The sequence below is a fragment of the Marmota marmota genome, unplaced genomic scaffold (assembly GCF_001458135.2).
Source record: "Marmota marmota marmota unplaced genomic scaffold, marMar, whole genome shotgun sequence".
Lineage (NCBI taxonomy): Eukaryota > Metazoa > Chordata > Mammalia > Rodentia > Sciuridae > Marmota > Marmota marmota.
In genome coordinates, this window is record NW_026000226.1 from 497,695 (window position 1) to 518,376 (window position 20,682).

The 20,682-nt window shown below is 35.0% G+C and overlaps 1 protein-coding gene across 5 annotated transcripts in view; it reads left to right on the forward strand.

The window, feature by feature from the left end:
- Positions 1–15,479, forward strand: part of Rnf170 (ring finger protein 170) — a 38,068-nt gene extending 22,589 nt beyond the window's left edge. For all 5 annotated transcript variants that reach the window (XM_048792889.1, XM_015507500.2, XM_015507501.2 and 2 more), the window contains 3 exons: positions 4,174–4,247; positions 8,205–8,315; positions 12,659–15,479. In XM_048792889.1, coding sequence (XP_048648846.1) covers positions 4,174–4,247; positions 8,205–8,315; positions 12,659–12,928 — 455 coding nt within the window. In that variant the 3' untranslated portion in view covers positions 12,929–15,479. The remainder of the gene's footprint in view (positions 1–4,173; positions 4,248–8,204; positions 8,316–12,658) is intronic.
- Positions 15,480–20,682: the final 5,203 nt, after the last annotated feature.

Here is a 20,682-nt window from a genome sequence, read left to right on the forward strand (position 1 = left end):
GCAACAGATAATCGCCTTATGTGCATTTGTAACCCACATTATTTTATTTAATTCTCCAGATGGCTTGTGAGGTCTTAAACCTTGGTCTGTCTTCAAATCCTGTGCTCAGTTCTGTATGTGATTGATGACATTCTTAAAACTGTCTACTTAAATTTATCTAATTATTAGACCTTTTTTTGTTGTTGTTAATAGTACTACTTTGTGTTTTTTGAGAAGTTCAGAATAACTAGGGTTGTTTTTTTTTTTAACCTTTGTACAGACACTAAATAAAAGTGCATAACAAGTAAAGCAGTATAACACAAGTAATCTACCTTATCACCTCAGACATATCGAGATTGTGTTTTTTTGTTTTTGTTTTTTTTTCTTGTGGTGCTGGGGATTGAACCCAGGGCACTTTACCACTGAGCTACATCCTCAGCCCTCACCCCGCTTTTTAGGGGCAGGGACAATGTCTCTTTAAGTTGCCAAAGCTGGCCTAGAACTTGTTATTTTCCTGCCTCAGCTTCTTGAATAGCTGGAATTACAGGCAAGATGGAGGCTTAATTGTTCCCCAAATGTATAAGTTTTCACATAAATGCATACAATGATCCTATAAATTGCTTTCTCTCTTTGTTATAATGTTTGATAAAAAGCATAGAATTCTTAACTACATTATTATTTATGCTGTGGAGGATGACTTAAATATATAAATACCTATCATGCAATGCTGGGTTTTCTATGTACCTTAACCTCATCCCACCTTGCTTCATCCATTAATAACTTCTTCCCTAAGGAGCTAACAAATTATAAAACACTTATTTCTGGTTTTTAGTTTTGTGTTATCTCTTGGAAATGTTAATGATCTGCAAAATAATGGAAGATCAGATGGGGAAATATTACTGGCCATCAGAGACAATAGAAAGCTTTCCCCTCTCAAACCTTTGGTAGATATTCTTAATCAATTTGACACTCTTCTCTTTTGAGTCACTCAACCTCTAGCACAGTCCTCCAGGAAGGGTTAACAGTCAAAGAAGCAAGATGAATTATTTGCCAACGCAGGTATAGCTAATTCATTGAGTAGATCATCCTGTCAATTGAAAGATGGCTTGTACTGTATTCTTGGTTTTATCTCTGATTCTAAGGTAATAGGGTAGATTGCTTCTGATATCCTGCTGTACTTCTTAATAAGCACTTTGATTTAGTGTCTGTAGGCTCAAATGTTTAAAGAAGAAAAGAAAACCTAGTTACTCAACTTCCCAATAAACAGAAATGTATTTCTTTGGGTACTACTTCAAGTATATTAAACTGTATTACAAGAGCACTTTGGCTGAATTCCTATATAAAAAACCACACCTCTGTTACATTTCAGTGAACTAAGAATAAATAGCAACAGATATCACCTTACTTTCATTTGTAACACACATTATTTTATTTACTGATCCAGCAGGCTTATGAGATCTCATCACTTTACAAATAAACAGATTCAGAGATATTGTGACCCAGATGAAAGCTGAGTCATCTCTCCCACCATTCTATTCACATGGAGACCTTTTTATATGGTGGGGGAGAGTTGAGGAACAGGAAAACATCAAGCATTTAATAGCAGATTTAAGTGAATGAAGTGTTTGGTTTTCTAGGCTACAGTTTTTCAGTGCAGGTAAGTGGCTATGACATAATTTTTAAACAAGGACTCCTACATCCTAATTTGTAAAGAGATGTGAGATTAAATGAGTTTAATGTGTTAAAACACATTGACTTGTTGGGTGAAAAAGTAGATAAAATGAAGACATTGTGACAAACGGTAATAATATTACTAAGAGATTAATGAATTTTGTTTTTATATAGTCTCTATTTGAAAATCAGATTGCTCGATGTGCTTAATAAATGTTATCTAATACAGTATTCTGGAAGGGTAGAGATATAAGATGATTGTCCAGCTTTTAAACTAATCTTTAAATTGGTGAACCTGTTGTTCCCCACAGGCCCTATAGTGTCCAGTTGGCCCTATAGTGTCCAATGGATAAGCTTCTGCTTATTTATTTGGTCACCATTATGCTCACATTGACCATTTCTGCCCATAGCATGTGCTCTTGCTGTTCATAAACCCTGAATTGTCCTCCCTCATGTTTTCTGCCTACTGAATCATATGTATCCCACAAAGTTCAGTTCAGATCCTTTCTTCTCTGTGTTTAACTTTCTACTGCATCCCTCTCTGTACTCCTTTTTATTTAATATTAACCAGTTCAAGATTTAGCTACCTTCTGCCAAACTTGGTGTCCCACACCTGTAACCCCAGCTACTTGGGAGGCTGAGGCAGAAGAATTTTAAGTTTGAGGCCAGATTAGGCAACTTGGTGAAAACCTGGGGATGTAGATCAGTGGTAGAGCACCCCTTGAGTTCAATCCCTGGTACCACAAGAAAATTTTGAAAAGATTTAGGTATCTTCTAGCATATTTAAATAAATCACCTTGGTCTCCCCAATTGGGTTACCATTGCTTATTCTGAATTCTGATCTGGAAGAATAATAAGGAACACAGGAAGTTAAGCTAGGTTGCTAAGGTGAGAGTAAGACTACAGGGAGGATTTTGGAGGTGGAAGGGAGGCTTAGTGTCATGGGAAAAGAAATGTTTCTGGAAAGAGGGTCTCAAGGAGCTCTCAGAGGGGGGACCTTGACTCAGGACCATTGACATGATGGAAAATAATTTCAACACATTTTTGTAGAGGCAAAGATTTATTTAGGAAAGCAAGAAATAGACTTTCAAGGGATAGGCCATCTCAAGAGTGAGAGATGCATTTGAGGGGTTCCCAGCTCTCCTTTAATAGGAAACTTGATAAAGAATGGGTTTGGGAAGTTATGTAGATCATCAGTCTGGTGATCTCAAGATGAATTTCCATGTCCTTCCTTTATGACTTTTTACTACCTGGTTTTGTTGTTTGTTTTATTCCATCCTACCTCATTTAGCCACTTGTTCAGATTTGCTTATGGGACTTGGAGGGTCAAAGATTACAGTTATTCTACAAAGAAGAAAATGATTTGGCCTCTTAAGAAACAGACAGTATTTTAAAATAGTCCTTCATGTTATTGGCCTAAAGATTAGTGCTTATCCACTTAGCTCTCCTGCCACTTTTTGAAGTCACATAAACTGGCTCTAGGCAATGTTGCCCATCTTTACCTGTTTTGCTGCTCATGAATACCTTCAAGCAGAAAAATCAAATTCATGTAGAATAAGAGTCAATTCAATTATTGGACTGGATTTTAAACTTTATTAGGGCAGAGATCATGTAATATTTTATTTTGGTTCCTTGCTTCATTTTATCTAACTACTACTTAGTTACTATTAATACTTCCAGATTATGGTTATCTAAATTCTTAAAAAAATAAAACTTGTATTTTTGTAACATACATGTCACATTTGGAACCATTTATGCTATGATTTGTTGGTTGTCTTATCCGCCCCCTCTTTGGAATCAGGGATTAAACCCAGGGGCACTTAACTACTGAGCTACATCCCTAACCCTTTTTTATATTTTATTAGAGACAGGATCTTGCTGAGTTGCTTAGGGCCTCGCTAAGTTGCTGAGGTTAGGTTTGAATTCTGGATCCTTCTGCCTCAGCTTCCTGAGTTCCTGGGCTTACAGGCGTGTGCCACCATGCCCAGCTGGTTGGTTATCTTATTTACAGTGACGTTTATTTTATTTATTGTACATAGGAAATAAAGTATTTTCTATGAAGCCTTATTATTGAAGCAGTTAATATTTTGCTTTATTAAATAAAAATGTTTGTTGCTTAACTAATACTTTAAATAAAAATACTTTTTAATGGCTGGGAATTGTTACTATGTTTGAATTTGCCTGAAGAGTTGGTAGGATGGAGTAAAAATTTGGATGGAACACAGTGGCTAACATATGCTGGGGAAGCACTCTACCCAGCTATACCTCCATCCCTAAAAACTATTTTTGAAAAAAATAATGTTATTGTCTTTTTTATACTTTTATTTTATTTGTTTATATTTATTTGGTGATAAGGATGGAACCCAGTGCCTCACTCATGCTAGACAAGTGCTCTACCACTGAGCTACAGCCCCAGCACCTAAAACCTATTTTTAAATAAGGTGACACTGTTAAATATTTGAAGCTTTCTCAAGATATAAGGACTTTAAAACATCAGTATTAATGTTTTCTTTTTTCCATTAGGTACCTGCATTATTGCATACTGGAGATACGGTTCATGGCTTGGGGCAATAAGTTGTCCAATCTGTAGACAAACGGTAATACTTTATGTCCACAAAACATCATTTATGATTCTTCTTTTACAAACTTTAATAGTTTTTGTATTTTAAATTTTGAATTCTTTTTACTTTTTAGCAGAACTTCATTTATCCAAAGCTTCTGATTTTACTTAACAACAACAACAACAAAAAAAATCATTAAGACACCACCAAAAAGGGACATTCTATTTGAAATCTGACAGTTGTAGAAGTTGAGTCTTACCCAAATCATAAGTCTTTATTATAATACCAGTAAAGAAATATCTGAATTAGCTAATCATGCTTAAGCATATATCTCCTATATGTACTTCTTTGAAAAATTGTTTTTCTTTTTTCACTTATATTTAATCTGCCCTTTTTTTGTGAAGGTTCTGATATCTTTAAATATTGTATAACATTTTTTTAAAATTTTTCATTTCTTTTAGAGACATAACAATATTTACACAATGGACAATTATAGTTAGTGTAGAAGCTACCTGTGAAAGGCAGGAGGCAGTACGTTTTTATAAGTGTAAATTTGAAGACTAAAATGTTAGCACAGGTGAAATGTGCAAAATAGTGAACAATTCTGAAAAACCAAAGTTCTTAGTTTTTTTGATACAGTTTAGTCTGTCAATTATATAGCTTTGGTAATTATATAGCTTTATACTTATTTTTCATTTAAAATATATAATTGTCTGCCAGGCGCGTTTGCACATACCTATAATCCCAGCAGCTCAGGAGGCTGAGACAGGAGGATCTCCAGTTCAAAGCCAGCCTCAGCAGTAGTGAGGCGCTAGGCTACTCAGTGAGACCCTGTCTCTAAATAAAATATAAAAAAAGGGCTGGGGATGCGGCTCGGTGGTCCAGTGCCCCTAAGTTCAATCCCTGGTACCCCCCCAAAAAAAACCACACTTTTCTGATAACAATTTGTGAACATATTTGTAAAAAATAGCATTTCCTTTAGATGTCTTCCAGTATGCAAAACAAAGTCCTAAAAAGGATAGAGAACTTCCAAAGATGTCTAGTTGAATGCACACTTTTACTTTTTTTCCTCTTGAAACCCCACTAAAACAGTGAAGGGCATTTTGTAAAGGCATAAATCCATAGAGACCAAAAAATAAAATACACGATGGAAGCAGCAATTTTTCAAAAATTTCTTCGTAAAAAAAAAAAAAAATTTCTTCGTGAAACATAAAAGCCATTAAAAAACACACACACAATACAAAGAAGTACAGTTCATTATATTATTACAAAGCAACACTCCAGCAATTACTATCAGATGGAGAACTAGAAACTACCAATAGCCCCAGAAGCACACCTAGGCCTCCTTCCAAATCTCCACCCTGCTCCTTCCTCACCTAGAAGTAGCTACTATTTGACTTTTATGGTAGACATTCCTCCACTTCAGCATGCATGTATTATTTTTAGTTTTGTCCAATCTTAAACTTTATGAAACACACATAGTATGCAGTGTTTTTTGTGTGTGTGTGCATGCACTCGCATATATATACATATATATACTCACATGTGTGTATATATGTATGTATATACATATATATGTATACATATATACATATAAAGATGTATATATATCTTTATACATATAAAGATGTATATATATCTTTATACATATAAAGATATATATCTTTTATATATATATATATATATATCTTTCAGCCTTCATTCTGGCTGTCCCATTTCCCTCATCACTAATGGGCTTGTTGTTTTGAGCACAGAGGGAAGTCCAGATCATCTTTCTTTCTTGTTTCTACAGTTCCAAATTCTGACTCATTCAGGTTTTATTTTCTCAAATGATCAGGAGGAAACTGAATTTTTTCATATTGCCTCTTTGGCTAATTTGATGAATGACACAAGGAAGTCAATACTGGAGCTAATTTGCCAATACCACTTCTTATCACCTTTTGCCATTTTCCAGCAACACAGGGACCAGGTAGTAGGTCTTGCATTAAAGATTTCATTCCACCATCTGTCCCTTCTCTTTGACTCTATCCACAACTTTTCATAGGACATATGTAAGCTGTAGTATCTTTTGTACCACCCATAAATTAACTTGAGGCTAATAAGATAGAGATGAAGGTATCTTAATATAATAGCCATTGATTTCCTAATTGTAGAGTAACTCATCCTAAAGGCAAGACAGATGACTGGTACCACTCCACTTCCTCCTTCATGGGGCTCCTTTAGTAAATGGTCATTGAAATAATAATGTACAGGCTCTGTGCCTCTGACTGGAACACACTCATCACTTCTCTCAGTACACAACACAAACAGTTCTACCCATATTCCATGGTTTAGCTTTAAGTTTCAGTCTTTCTAAACACCCAAGCCAAAAGTCCTCTAAAAGCATCTTATAACACCTCCCACGGTGCTATAGAACAGGCTGTAGAACAGGTCTTTTATTTGGGGTCTTGAAATCACCCAGGGGAAGGTCCATTTCTTCTTCATCTTTTTTGTATAGGTAGCTCTAATATAGTGCCTGGCCAACAGTAGGTGCCCTATTGATGTTTATTGAAAGAATGCATTTTTATTAACAAATCTGTGAATGAAGAGATGGCAATATCTGCTGTTCCTACCACCTACTGAGCTTAGTCACTCCTTTGCTTAGCTATTTGGAAAGCATTTAGGCAGTGAGAAGCCCTGGTTTAACAGCTTGAACTGAGGAAAGATAAAAAACAACAGCTGAGATGATTTAAATCTGTTCCTACTCCTTCCCATTTTTATCTTATCACATAACTCATCAGTGACCGTTTTCTATAGGTTGTTATTTTTTTTAATTTATTTTTCAAGATCTATCACCTTCAGATTATCCAGTGGGGTCCCAGGACATCTGTGGCTCATTCTTCTTAAGACCATGGAGATAGCAGGGTTAAACATGGTTCTATAATAGTATCAAGAATTACATCTTTTATGTGGTAATAAAATATTATTCAGCCATAAAAAATAATGAAATTCTGTCATTTGCAGCAATATAGATGGAGCTGGAGAACATTATGTTAAGTGAAGTTCATCTGGCAGAGAAAGACAAATACTACATGTTCTTACTTATATGTGGAAGCTAAAATTTTATTTCAAAAAAGAAGAAAATAGTAACAACCAGAGCCTGAGATGGGTACAGGGTAGGAAAGGATGGAGAAAGGATGATTAATGAGTAGAGGTTCACTTAGGTGACAGGAATAACCTCTGATGTTCTAATGGGATAACTGTGATTGACAACAATTAATTGAATATTTCAGAATAGCTTCTAGAGAGTATCTTGAATGTTCTTAACCCAAGGAAATTATAAATATCTGAGGTGACAGGTGTGCCAATTACCCTGATATTAGTATTACATATAGTGTATATGTATTGAAATGTCATATTGCACCCAACAAATATGTATAATTACTATGCATCAACTTGAAGTAAAAATATATTTTTTAAAAAATACATTTTTTTTAATTGTAGCAGATTTTGGTGTTGGAGAGTTGATCCTTGCAATAACTTAATCTCTGTTATGGTAGCAAAGATATATTAAATACTAGTGAGAATATGGAATCATTACTTTAATACCAAAGTAGAAATGCCTAATTTTTCTCTCTTAATATAATAGGTATATATTTTTTCCCAATGGGGGTGTGTGTGTGTGTGTATATATATATTGTGTCACTTTACTACTGAATGTTTTCTAATCATTCTTTTATCTTCAAGTATACATATGCTCAAATAGAAAACTATTGAACTTTTCCTTGGTGTAAATAGATTCAGTGTTTGGATATGGTACCCATTTTATCTTATATGCATTTGCACTTGATAAGGCAATAATAACTTGTCCCCCTCCATGTTGCCTTTTATTAAAACAAATGAGTGAAATATAATTCAGAACCTTTTTTCATTCTATTGAATAATAACAAAGTGAAAAAAAGTAATGATACAGAAGGTATAACAGCTTTTTTTTTTTTTTCATGTAATGTACAGGTAACTTTACTCCTAACAGTATTTGATGAAGATGATCAGTCTCAGGATGTTGTAAGATTGCATCAAGATGTTAATGATTATAACCGGAGATTCTCAGGGCAGCCCAGATCTGTAAGTAACCTTATAGCAGGCATAAGGTTAGAGGGAACCATTATACTTTTTGTAAAGTGAGATTTACTGACAAGTATTCTTTGACTATGAAAAATTTCATTATGTGTGTTGGGTCAAGTTTTTACCTTCATTATTGTTAATCACTTAGATATAGCTTTTCCAAAGGCCACAAGTTTGCCTTCATAAATAACAAACAAAAAGTATCATAAATATCTTTATGAAAGAGAAACTAGCAAAAAAATAAAAAATAAAAGAGAAAGAAGAAAAATAATCAGAGAAACTAGAAAATTCTTCACCTCTATGGGAGTCTAAATCACAGTTTATCAGTGAAAACTTCTAGAGAGGATTTTACAATTGGATTTTATTCTATTTTATTTACCCTAGTCCCCTGTTTGATATGTTCCCTTAAATATCTCTAGGTTTCAAGTTTATGTGTCATCTTAGCTATTGTAAAACATTTATTTTTATTTTGTTTTTCAAAAACATAATATTTTTAAAGAACACATCAATTGTACAGGTAATTGCCTCTTCCCTCCAAAAAGCATTTGATAAATTAAAAATTTTTGCATTATACTGACTGATTCTGGTTTTCTCAAAATCTAACAAATGATTTTAGAAGTGTGTATATGACTGAGTGTGTACTTCATAAACTAGCATGTACCAAGTGTGGATTTAAGTGGGAAGCCTAAACTTCTCTTCTGAGTGAGCTCCAGACTTTGTATGTCTAACTACTTAGCTGACATTTCTACCTGGATATTTCATAGGCATTTCAAACTTTACATGTGTAATATTAAAGTGATTTCCCTCCTTGACTCATTTTTTCTCAGTCTTGATTTCCTTTAACCTCCATTCTCCTGGTGTGATCTATAAGTCTCATTATTTCTTTTTCTTTTGGGGGTATCCTGTTACTTTTGCTTCATAACAGTGTCCTGACTCACCACTGATGTGATAATGCAAACCTGCAATCAGAGATACTTACGAGGCTAAGGCAAGGAAGAGCATAAGTTCAAGGCCAGCCTGGGCAACAGTTTTAGTCATCCTTTTTGCTGCTGCAACCAAAAGACCTGACAAGAACAATTTTAGAGGAGGAAAAGTTTATTTGGCATTCACAGTTTCAGAGCTTTCAGTCCACAAATACTTAGCTCCATTGCTCTGAGCCCTAAGTGAGGCAGAGCATCATGGCAGAAGAGTGTGGTCTCAGAAGAAAGCAGCTCAGAACATAGCACCAGGAAACAGAGAGAGCGAGGGACAGACAAGACAGAGACGCTACAGACTAGGGACAAAATATATACCCCAAAGCACACCCCAGTGACCTACCTCTTCTAGCCACATCCTATTTCTCTATCAGGAGATTAATGCACTGATTAGATTAAGATTCTTATAACCCAGTCATTTCACCTCTAAACCTTCTTGCATTGTCTCACACATGAGCATTTAACCTTTTTCTCATATCTAAACTATAAGAGCAATTTAGTGATACCCTGTCTCAAAACAAAAAGTGTGGGGGGGTGCTGAGTTTGTAGTGCATGGCATAGCATCCCTGGTTTCATTCCCCACTTTACTTTTTTTTTTTTTTTTTTAAAGTCCTGTTTCTCTGAGTCACGTGCACCTATCATACTAGTGCAAGTCACCATCATCTTCTGCTTTGGATAACTGCAGAGGCCTCCTCACTTCTTTTTTCTCTGCTTAGCAGCCTAAATAGTTTGTTCAGATCATGGTGCCCTTGTGTTTTAAAACTTCCAATTTGGGGGGTATTGTTCCCACCCTTTCTGTGGTTTGAAAGGCCCTAGTTGAACTGGTCTTCCCTCTCTAATCTCTTATGCCACTTCTTTTCATTTACTGTGCTTCAGCAACATAAGCCTCCCCCTCAGCCCTCAGAATACACTCCAGGTTCTTCCCACTTTAAAACATTCACACATGACATTTCTTCTGCTTGAAATGCTTGTCCCTTCACTTTACCTATGGCTACCTTCTCATCCTTTGGATGAGAACGTAGATGAGAACTGTCTTAAATAAGCCACCCTCAGAGAGGCTTCCCCTGACCACCAACTGTATTCTCTAGTTTTGCCTTCTGTGCATTTTCTTCATGCCACTTATCACAAACAGTACTATAATCAGTGGGGCAAGGACTATGTCTATTTATTTACTACTATATTTCCAGTGCTATGTTCAGTGCCTGGGATGTAGATCCTTAATATTTGTGAGTAAACTGAGTTATCTTTATAAGAATTGATACTGTTGCTCCCAGCCAAAAATACTAAGCTATTAAAGTGGTTCAGTATTAAACAAATGTGTGCTTTTGTGCTCCCTTGTTCTTTGTTCTGTCAGGTACCATTTTTTTTGGTGTTTAAACAATAAGAAAAACTAAATTTAAACATTATTGTCCTTCATAATTATTTAGAAGCCCCTCTGCTACTTTGATCCAACATTTTTTTTAACATATCCTCAGGTATATCTATAGAAGGATTCTTTGAAAATTCATCTTGTTTCAAATTCAAAATTATCACTGAACTTAAAAATCATTTTGATGGCTGGGGTTGTGGCTCAGTGGTAGAGCATTTGCCTAGCATGTGTGAGGCACTGGGGTTGGATTCTCAGCACCCATATAAATAAATGAATAAAATAAAGGTTCATCAACATCTAAAAAAATATTTTCAAAAATCGTTTTGAGATTTTTTAATTCAAATTTTTAAATGTGAAACATCATTGCTCATTATTTTTTATAGGAGTCAAATATTTAATGAAAAGACATGTTATATGATGAAGTTATAATAAAAAGAGTTAACTCTTTGATATTCTACCTCCTTCAAAGTTGGAGTTAAGATTATACTTGATATACAAATGTTTCTTATAAACTATTCCATATTTTTTGCCTAATTATTATAGATTTTGTATAAATGATGATACCACTTTAGAAGTGAACAAAATATCTCTGATAAAGAACAGAAAGATATTCAGAAGACATATTGGCTGGTCATGAGAATATTTAAAATATTTTACCATAGACTTTGTGAAAGTTATGTAGCTGTTTTTATTTATTTTTTTAAGTTTCTTCCATACCTAGAGAAAATTATCAAAGGAAGTCATTCTAAAAAGATCATTTCTGTTCTCCTGTGACTAGTTTTCCAAAAGCAGTGTAAGTGACAAGCTATCTAACTGAGTTTTTAAAACTATTTTCTCCTCACTCAGTTCTTTGCATTTCTCTTTCCTTTGTCCTCTCAACATATTTGGTACTTGCTAAATATATATGCAGAGTTAGATTTTTATACAAATCAAAATAACAGAACTGTAGGCAGAGGAATGAAGAGAAGTGATTTCACTGGAAGACATCAATTTCACAGCTATTCTTAAACAGCCTTCATATCTTTAATGTGTAATATTTAGGTGTTATCTGATAATTTACAGAGTTCATATACAGACTCTCTTTTAGTTCTTAGTAATCTTTGGGGATTACTTTTTTAAAATATATTTTTAGTTGTAGATGGACATTATAACTTTATTATGTGGTGCTGAGGATTGAACCCAGTAATGCATACATGCTAGGCAAGTGCTCTACCACTGTGACACAACCCCAGCCCAGCGATTACTCTTTTTTTCTTTTAATATATTTTCTTAGTTGTAGATGGACACAATACCTTTATTTATTTTTATGTGGTGCTGAGGATTGAACCCAGTACCTCACATGTGCAAGATGCACACTCTACTACTGAGCCACAACCCCAGCCCAGGGATTACTCTTAATTAATTACTAAATGTGCACTTAGCTGAATTATCTCTAGTAAGTTAAACAACTGTCCCCAAATTCACCAGGCTGATAAGTAATGGAATTCACACTGTAAAGCTGACACCCAAGCATAAGACTCAGACCAATCCAGTACACTGGTTTCTTGGTTTGGTTTATTTTACTAACTCAAAATAGAAATAACCTGAGTTTTGCATGACTGTAGGTTGAATATCCCTTATCTGAAATGCTCTGAAATCGAAAATCATTTTGGTGACAATGAAGAAGTTTTGGCTTTTGAAGTGAGTCAGATTTCAGAGCATTTTGGATTTTGGAGCATTTTGGATGTCACATTTTTAAATAAGGAATGTTCAACCTGTATATCCCATATTTTAAGCTTATTGACACTAGCTGTTTTTCTTCAATTAAGACCTATTTTATAAGAACCCAGTAATTAGAGAATGATTTTTAAGTGAAACACATAATTAGAAAACATGGTATTCAATCATATGAAACTCCTTAATTCATTTTAACTGAGTTTGCACATTGTAAGAAAATCATATTATTTATTACCTTGTCATTTTAGATGCTAAATCTTAATATTTGTTTTTCCTTCTACCAGATTATGGAAAGAATCATGGATCTACCTACTTTACTGAGACATGCATTCAGGGAAATGTTTTCTGTTGGGGGTCTTTTCTGGATGTTCCGCATTAGGATAATACTTTGTTTGATGGGAGCTTTTTTCTATCTAATATCACCTCTAGATTTTGTACCTGAAGCCTTGTTTGGAATTCTAGGCTTTCTAGATGATTTCTTTGTCATCTTCTTGTTGCTTATATACATCTCTATTATGTATCGAGAAGTAATAACCCAAAGACTAACGAGATGAAAAATTTTAAAAAACAGAGTTTACTAGAATTTGAGCTAATGTACAAACAAAAGGACCTAAGGCAGTGTAAATCATCCAAATATTATCTTACAAGTTTAAAAACCATTGTATGACAAACATTTGATTATCATTTGACAGATGCTTAGCAATATATAACTGGAATTTTTACATGTTGCAGGTTCTAATGTTGAGATCTTAATTATGGTCTATAGTTGTTATCTTGATGCTATGTTGTCTATAAAGTCTCTGGGAAAATATGGAATTAGATTTAAAAAAGGTGGGGGGAGATACTTGATATCTTTTTTCCCAAAATTACTTATGTTAATTGGATATACAGTACAATTTGTCAAATGTACAATCTATCCAATTTATCCTCCTCAGTGGGTACTCATACAATAATATGTAGCTATGAAACTAAATATTTTGTTACAATAAAATATCCTACAATAGTGGAGGAAAGTCAGCATTTCTTTTAGTGCAAGCTTTGTGCATTTAGACCAGTTCTGCTTTTCCATTCTGGTATAATTCTTTGTTATCAGCTAAAACTGAAAGAAACTTGAACTTTATAATTTCCCATATTTTGGTTTATGGAACATTTTTTAATCAATAGAAGAATTAACAAGATGAGAAATATTTGTTTCTAGTCGGCACACTTGATGGTCACAGAACATTTAAACAAGAGTTTGGTCATTTTTAGGAATAAATATAAAGATAACTTGTAAAGGGAAAATTACTTTAGGAACCAGATGATCCTGAAAACACATAGTTTTATTCGTTTCTCAGGAAACTGGATCTTCTTGTCTATTAGCATCAAAGACCTTAGGAAAGTACTAGGAATATACTAACCATCTTTGGTTAGCCCTAGCAACAGAATGGAAAAACTTAGTTGTCTGCTGTCAGAAATTTTTATAACGCTGTCACCTACATAGCAGCATATAGCCCAGATTCACCATCTCTTGTGCAGAATTAGCAAATATGAAGTGACTGGATAGGGAAGTTCTCTTATTTTTTTTTTTTCTTTCTGATAGCTATGGCATGAGTATCTAATGCTCTTGTCTGCAGTTTTGTTTGGTAAGAGTCATACCACAAAGTATTACAAGATCCTTACTTCAGCTCTCATCATTCATAACCTGATGTCAGTTGATGATCAGGAGTGAGTGTTACCTTTGTCATGTGCAGTCACTAATATTATCCTTTAATTTTAGTAAGCATGTGTATGCATAGGGAGATAAAAACCTGTCACATTCTCCCAAGTTAATCAGATTAGCCATTAAATGATAAGATTCTGAATGAAATTTCAATTTGTGTTTTCTAATTAATTTGGACCCTAGGACAAAGCTGTTGCTTGTCACAGAAACAGTAGTACTCAGACATAGCACATGATTAAAGCAATTTCTCACACTTTCATTTTATCCTTAGGGAAATTTTATGAGAAAGGCAGGGTATCATCTTACTTTACAAAGAGAAAATCCCATGCTATTGACTGACGTTACTATTTTGCCTGAAGTTTTGCAGCAAATAAGTGAATGAATTGGTCGATATTTAGACATGAAGACTATTTTGAAAAGGAGAAATCAGGAGAAAAACAGGATCCTTTGGAAGTCTTTCATAATATATTAATTCTTCACTGAAGTGAGATAAGTGCTCCCAAGAGGAAAGGTCTAAAAAGATGACACATCAAAGACTTCATGAAAATTCTATATTTCCAAATCAAATGTCCAAGAAAGTAGCAATATATCATAGAAGAACATTTCAGCTCAATCACCAACTTGGGAAGCTAATGAGTAGGAGTTTGTTATATCAGACTGGAAATGCATTTCCTACCTATTATAAATTTGGTGTGGGGCATTAGCAGTGTCATCTTATGAAAGGATTTTACTTTCTGTGCATGTGTTTTGTTTCCAAGTGTCACATTTCTGGTTACAATAATTTTATTGTAATATTTGGAATTATTACTTTCTTGGTAGAGATGTAGTATACCAAATTTTTCTACATACAAAAACACCGTATGATCTGAAGTAATTATTAAACTGAAAAGGGAACGTGCTGACATTTTTAGACCTGCTTATTATGTCATCTTTACCGATCATAGATGACAAAAACAGAAGGGATCCAAGAGAGTATTTAAAGCAAATAGACGTAATCAGTGTTTTAAACATTGTAGTAATACTTCTGTGATTCACAGTTAGATCAAATAAATCAAAGCAACAATTTAAAAATAAAAATATTTTTAAACAATATTATAACTCACAAAAACAGATGGTCCAACCCCAGGAGCAGATCACATCTTGGGCAGCTCTGTGGGGAATAAGACAGGGGAAACAACTGTTCTAACAGCCCACTAGAATAGTGGTTTCAATTCATACAGTTCTCAGTGTTTGAGAGGAACAAGGGCAGAAAGGACTTGTACTGATCCCTTGTGACTATGCAGATACCTACCTCACAGAGTTGGTATAGAATATTGGTGGTTTGGTTAAAACTTCGTGATTTTAGAGTTTGTCAAGTGTTTTATTGTTTTGAATAAAAGCAGCATATCTAAAATTGTTTAAAAGGTGTACTCTTTCCATTTCTTTAACATCATCTGCTTTAAAACTTAACTCTTTTAAGCATTGATTATAATGGTTGCTATGGCTTTTTAAAAATATTTTCCATATATATTAGATCCCATACATCACTGTGCACATTTTATTTTTGTACATAAACATTCTTCTATGGGGTTATGTCCAAAACAATGTGTAGTGCTACAGCAGCAATTTAAAGCATTTATCAATGTTAATTTCGAATACATGATTTTTTTCTTTTCAGTATAGACTTTAGAACTTAACACCTGTCTTAAGAGGCAACTCAACTTTTTATGTATGAAATACAAAAAGGGAAAATTTTCCCCCTTCATAAATTTAACTTCTTTTGAACTAACAATAACTTTTCATCTTTACAGTGCAATGTTTCAGTACAATTATACATTGTGTAATCAATTCAGTATCTTTAGGTTATATATCTGAAACATTTAACGTCTCTTTGCAAACATTCAAACTCCTCCCCTAGCTACTTTGAATTATATAATAAAAATATTAAGTGATAATCCTATGTAATGGAATAATCTGTCCCCATCAGCTCCCCACACTTAGCTGTGGATAACCACTCTGTGATGGCTTTATCTCTAGTGGACATCAAACATCTTATCACATTTTGAATTAATTTTATTTAGACGTTTTTAAATTGAAAAAGTAAAAAGGTATTTTTTTTAATACTTTATCTAGGCAATCTATTAATTCTGGGCAAAAATGGAGTATAGATTTAAATAAACCTATATGCTGATTTTCCTATACACTGACTACCCACCTCCATTTCTTTTCATTGTATATTTAAGTCATATATTCAATAACTGAAATTTTCTGAGTCTATGCCCTCATGTCTACAACACCACCACTCCCACCACCATCACTACTAAATGTACTCTAGGTTCTCTGTTTTGCTAAAGAGCAACTCATAAACCTGGACTTGGAGAAACAAGAGGAACTTAAGGCTTTTAGGACCTTAACAATCTCCCAGGATCAGGCCAATAGATTTAAGAGCTACTAACAGGAGGTAGTACTCTCAAAAGATATCCTTAAGCTTTTGTTACTGTCAGAATACTCTAATGGCATCAGTATTTGTTGTAAGCATTCAGTCCTTGACTGTACACAAATAAGGGGTGTCATCTTCATCCATCTGTGTCTTGTGACATGACTATGTCCTAGAATGATACACGAGAGGAGTAAGTGCTCCATTAGAAAACACAGTATGTTCAGTCAAGATCCTTCCTAGTGTTGACTCTATTCTCTAGGCCTCTTGAGAAAATATGTGATGGAAGAGAGTTAAGGGCTAAGGATATTTCAAAGTCACTGATACTGATATCAGTTTAAATTTCAACTAGTTTTAAAACAATTTAAAGAAAAAATATAAAAAATACTTAGATTAAAATAGCAAAACTTTGATAATTCTTATGTGAAACAGAATTTTTATCTACCCAAATATTATACTAATCTTTGTTTTACTAATCTTCCAACATTAGAGCTGTAAGGGTTTTTACAAACTAGCTTCCCCCCCCTTTTTAATATTTTTTAAGTTGTCAATGGATCTTTTATTTATTTATATGTGGCACTGAGGAGTGAACCCATGGCTTCACACATGCCAGGCAAGTGCACTACCACTGAGCCACAACTGGCTAGCTTTTTCTAGTGTTCTCTTTTGAAAATCAGGTGAATAGTATGACTAGCTCACCAGAAAAACCTGGTGTATGAGGATGGCCTGCCACAGGTGCAAGGTACCCAAAGAAAAAGGGAAGACATATACAGGACTGCACGTAGCACAATTAGTGATCTAGGGGCAAAAGCATGTCTTTGGTAGCAGCAGTAGACAGATCCCTGCACCCCAAGGAAGGAAAAAGGGAATGTACTTGGGCTATTAAAAACTATTAACATATTAAGTGTTGGTAAGAAACAAAATGGGGGCTGGAGCTTTAGCTCAGTGGCAGAGTGCTTGGGTGAGGCACTGGGTTTGATCCTCAGCACCACATAAAATAAATAAAATAAAGCCATGCTGTCCACACCCAACTACAAAAAAGTAAAATAAAAAATAGAAACAAACAGTTTGGGCATCAGTAGCCAGTACAAAACACTAGGCTAAATATCTCAACAACTATCATGTAGGGTTTGAACCGTGTGCAGGGTCATCTGAAAGCAAAATGACAGTTATGATCAAGATGGCTGTCATGTCAAGCTAGATCCTCAAACATGTATAATTTTGCATTAATTTTCAGGGGTTTCAAGGCCTGACTATTCATGGATTCCAGATTTAAACTTCCTCATTTAGTACCAGAATCTTATTCTACAGATGGAAAAAAGAGGCACAGAGAGCCTGAATGCTGTATCAAAAACACCATAGAGTGGATGGTTTAGTGCAATGTCAGGGTACCAGCATGGTTGGATTCTGGTGAGGGCCCACTTCTTGTTGTATCCTCACATGACATAGAGGGACCGCCTCATTCATGAGATCTCCACCCTCATTACCCACATACCTCAGAGGGTCATGTCGCAAGCCTAGACTGACATTGCTTTTCTGATCTGTCCTTTTTGATCGCTCTGCCTATGATCCCCACATAGCACCTGAGATGGGTCTGGCTTTCCAAGATGTCAGTCTGCTAAACAGAAGACATCACTAAGCAACCCCCTGCAATCCAATCCCTTGCCTTATTTGGGTTGAACTTTCTTGAATGTCTTCCCCACAAATAAATAGGAGAGTTTCAGGCATGCTTTTCTCTTTTGCCTGCCTCTCTTGCCTCCTTTGTGGGAGCTGGGGTCAAGAAGCCATCACTGAACCCCAAAAAAGGTATTTTCTGTCTCTGTGTAGTTATTTAGTAGCCAGCCCAATTCACGTGGAGTGATCCCAACTGATTCATTCACATGTTGCAGCAGACCCCACCTCTAAATATCACCATATTGGGGATTAGGCTTCAACATGTGAATTTTGGGGGAACACATTCAGTCAATAGCAGTTGGATAGAAATTATTTTCCTTCAGCTGGGTGTGGTGGCACATGCCTGTCATCCCAGTGCTGGGGACGCTGAGGCAGGAGGATCACAAGTTCAGAGTCTTCAGCAACTTAGCGAGACCCTGTCTCAAAAAAATATAAATTTTTTTTTCTTCAGATTGAACTTATCTATAATAAATGTGAAAAAAACTTAGCCTTTTAATATCATGGGTTCTCTTTTTTCCTAAAAGACATCCTATTAGTAAATGAATTCAGCTCTTGGCCTTTTAAGACAAAAAACATAAGAATTCTAACTAGCTTTCTTTAGTTTATTCCTATTTATTTTCTTCCCCTTAAATGGCAATGATATATAAAGCTAAGACATATGTTCATATCTGATATTTATTGAAGGATCAAATGAAGAGATCAAATGAATGTATAAACAAATTTTGCATGTTTTATACAGTCCTTTAATAAGCTGTTTTATTAAGAATAACAAATTCAAAAAAATGTTTAAATCATGAGGGTCAATGATGAATTAGTTAACAAGCTATCTGGCCATCTTCATTGCCTCTTTCCCCAGAAGTAAACTTTCCTGACTATAGTTTTACCCACATATTTTTTTTCTTGTGTGTCTAGCTTCAACATTATATATGTAAGAATCACCCACATTGTTGTGGGTTGAAGCTTATTTTGATTGTTGTACAGTATTCCATGTGGGCCGTCCTACAATTTATTCATTCCAATGTTAATGGACATTTGGTCTGTTTCCACCAACTTATTTAAAAGGCAGGACAATCATCTTAAAAAGTAAAAATGCGTCCCCACTGTACCCCTTGAGTACTAAGAAGTTATAAGAAACAGGTATTTGATCTATGTTTTATTAAAAAAAAATCAATATTCAGTTCAATTCAACAAATATTTCTAAAATTATATACAATTCAAGATATCCATAAACTCACCTTACTTTTTTAGAATTATCCTCAACAGAATAAAACTGTATTTAATTTTCAAGTTATGGATAGATAGAAGATAGAAAATAAGAATAGAGAATGAAGAAAACTTGACTGAGGGAAATGCAATCAAACAGTAACCAAATTGTTTTGTTTCACTCTAGACTAATCACAAAACTCATCCTCCACACTGGCTGTGGTCCTTGTGCCCTTTTCAGTGGCAGGCACTCTCAACTTCTACAACTGCCTGTTACTTTCTCTTCTGATATTCCCCAGGCCTACAACTCCCACAGCCAATTACTCAGTTTCTTAAATCATTCCTCCCCAAGTTCTGTATTTTTTCCCATTAAAAATCCATTTGCAACTCAAAAGAATTGCTTTTGCATCACCATCCATCCATCTTAAAGCTCAAGCCAAATGCTCAAACTAGAAACTCAAGATCACCCTTGATATCTTGATTCCTCTCTTCCTAACTCTGATAACCATCAATAGGCAAGCATTTCTGACACGTACAAATATCTCAAATCCCACCACTATATCTCCTTTGCCTTGATGCAAGTTACTACCATCTCTTGCTCACCTGCAACAACCTCTTAGTTGGTCAGCTCACTCATACTGTTGTCCCTAACTCTTCTCACAATGGACAGAGTAACTTCTTCTTTTTTTTTTTTTCTTTTTGGTACTTGGGATTGAAGTCTGGGGCACTCAACTACTGAGCCACATCCCCAGCCCTATTTTGTATTTTATTTAGAGACAGGGTCTCACTGAGTTGCTTAGCGCCTCGCCATTGCTGAGGCTGGCTTTGAACTCACTATCTTCCTGTCTCTACCTCCAAGCTGGAGCCACTGGGATTACAGGCATGTGCCACTGCTTGGCCAGAGTGATCTTTTTTTTTAAATGCTTATTAGATCACATGTCTCCTCTGCCTAAAAATAATTTAGTGGTTTCCCATTGCACTTAATATCCAAACAAATAACCTTACTTTATCCCATCCTCTCCACTGGCCTTACCACCACAGCCTCTCTATTTGGTTCCCAGTAAACAGAACTCTTGACTGTCAGTACTACCAGAACCAAATCAGGGTCTCAGCACACACTTCCTAAGCCTAGAATGCTCCCTCTATCCTCCTCACCTTCATGCTTTTACTCATTTCATCCTCTGGTTCTCAGGTTAAATGTCCCTCCTCACACAGATTACCCTAGTTAAAGTAGGTAGTGACCCTCATCACCCCTCCCTTTATTCATTCTTAAAACATTCTGATGTATTCAAACACCCTAACACAATGTTATT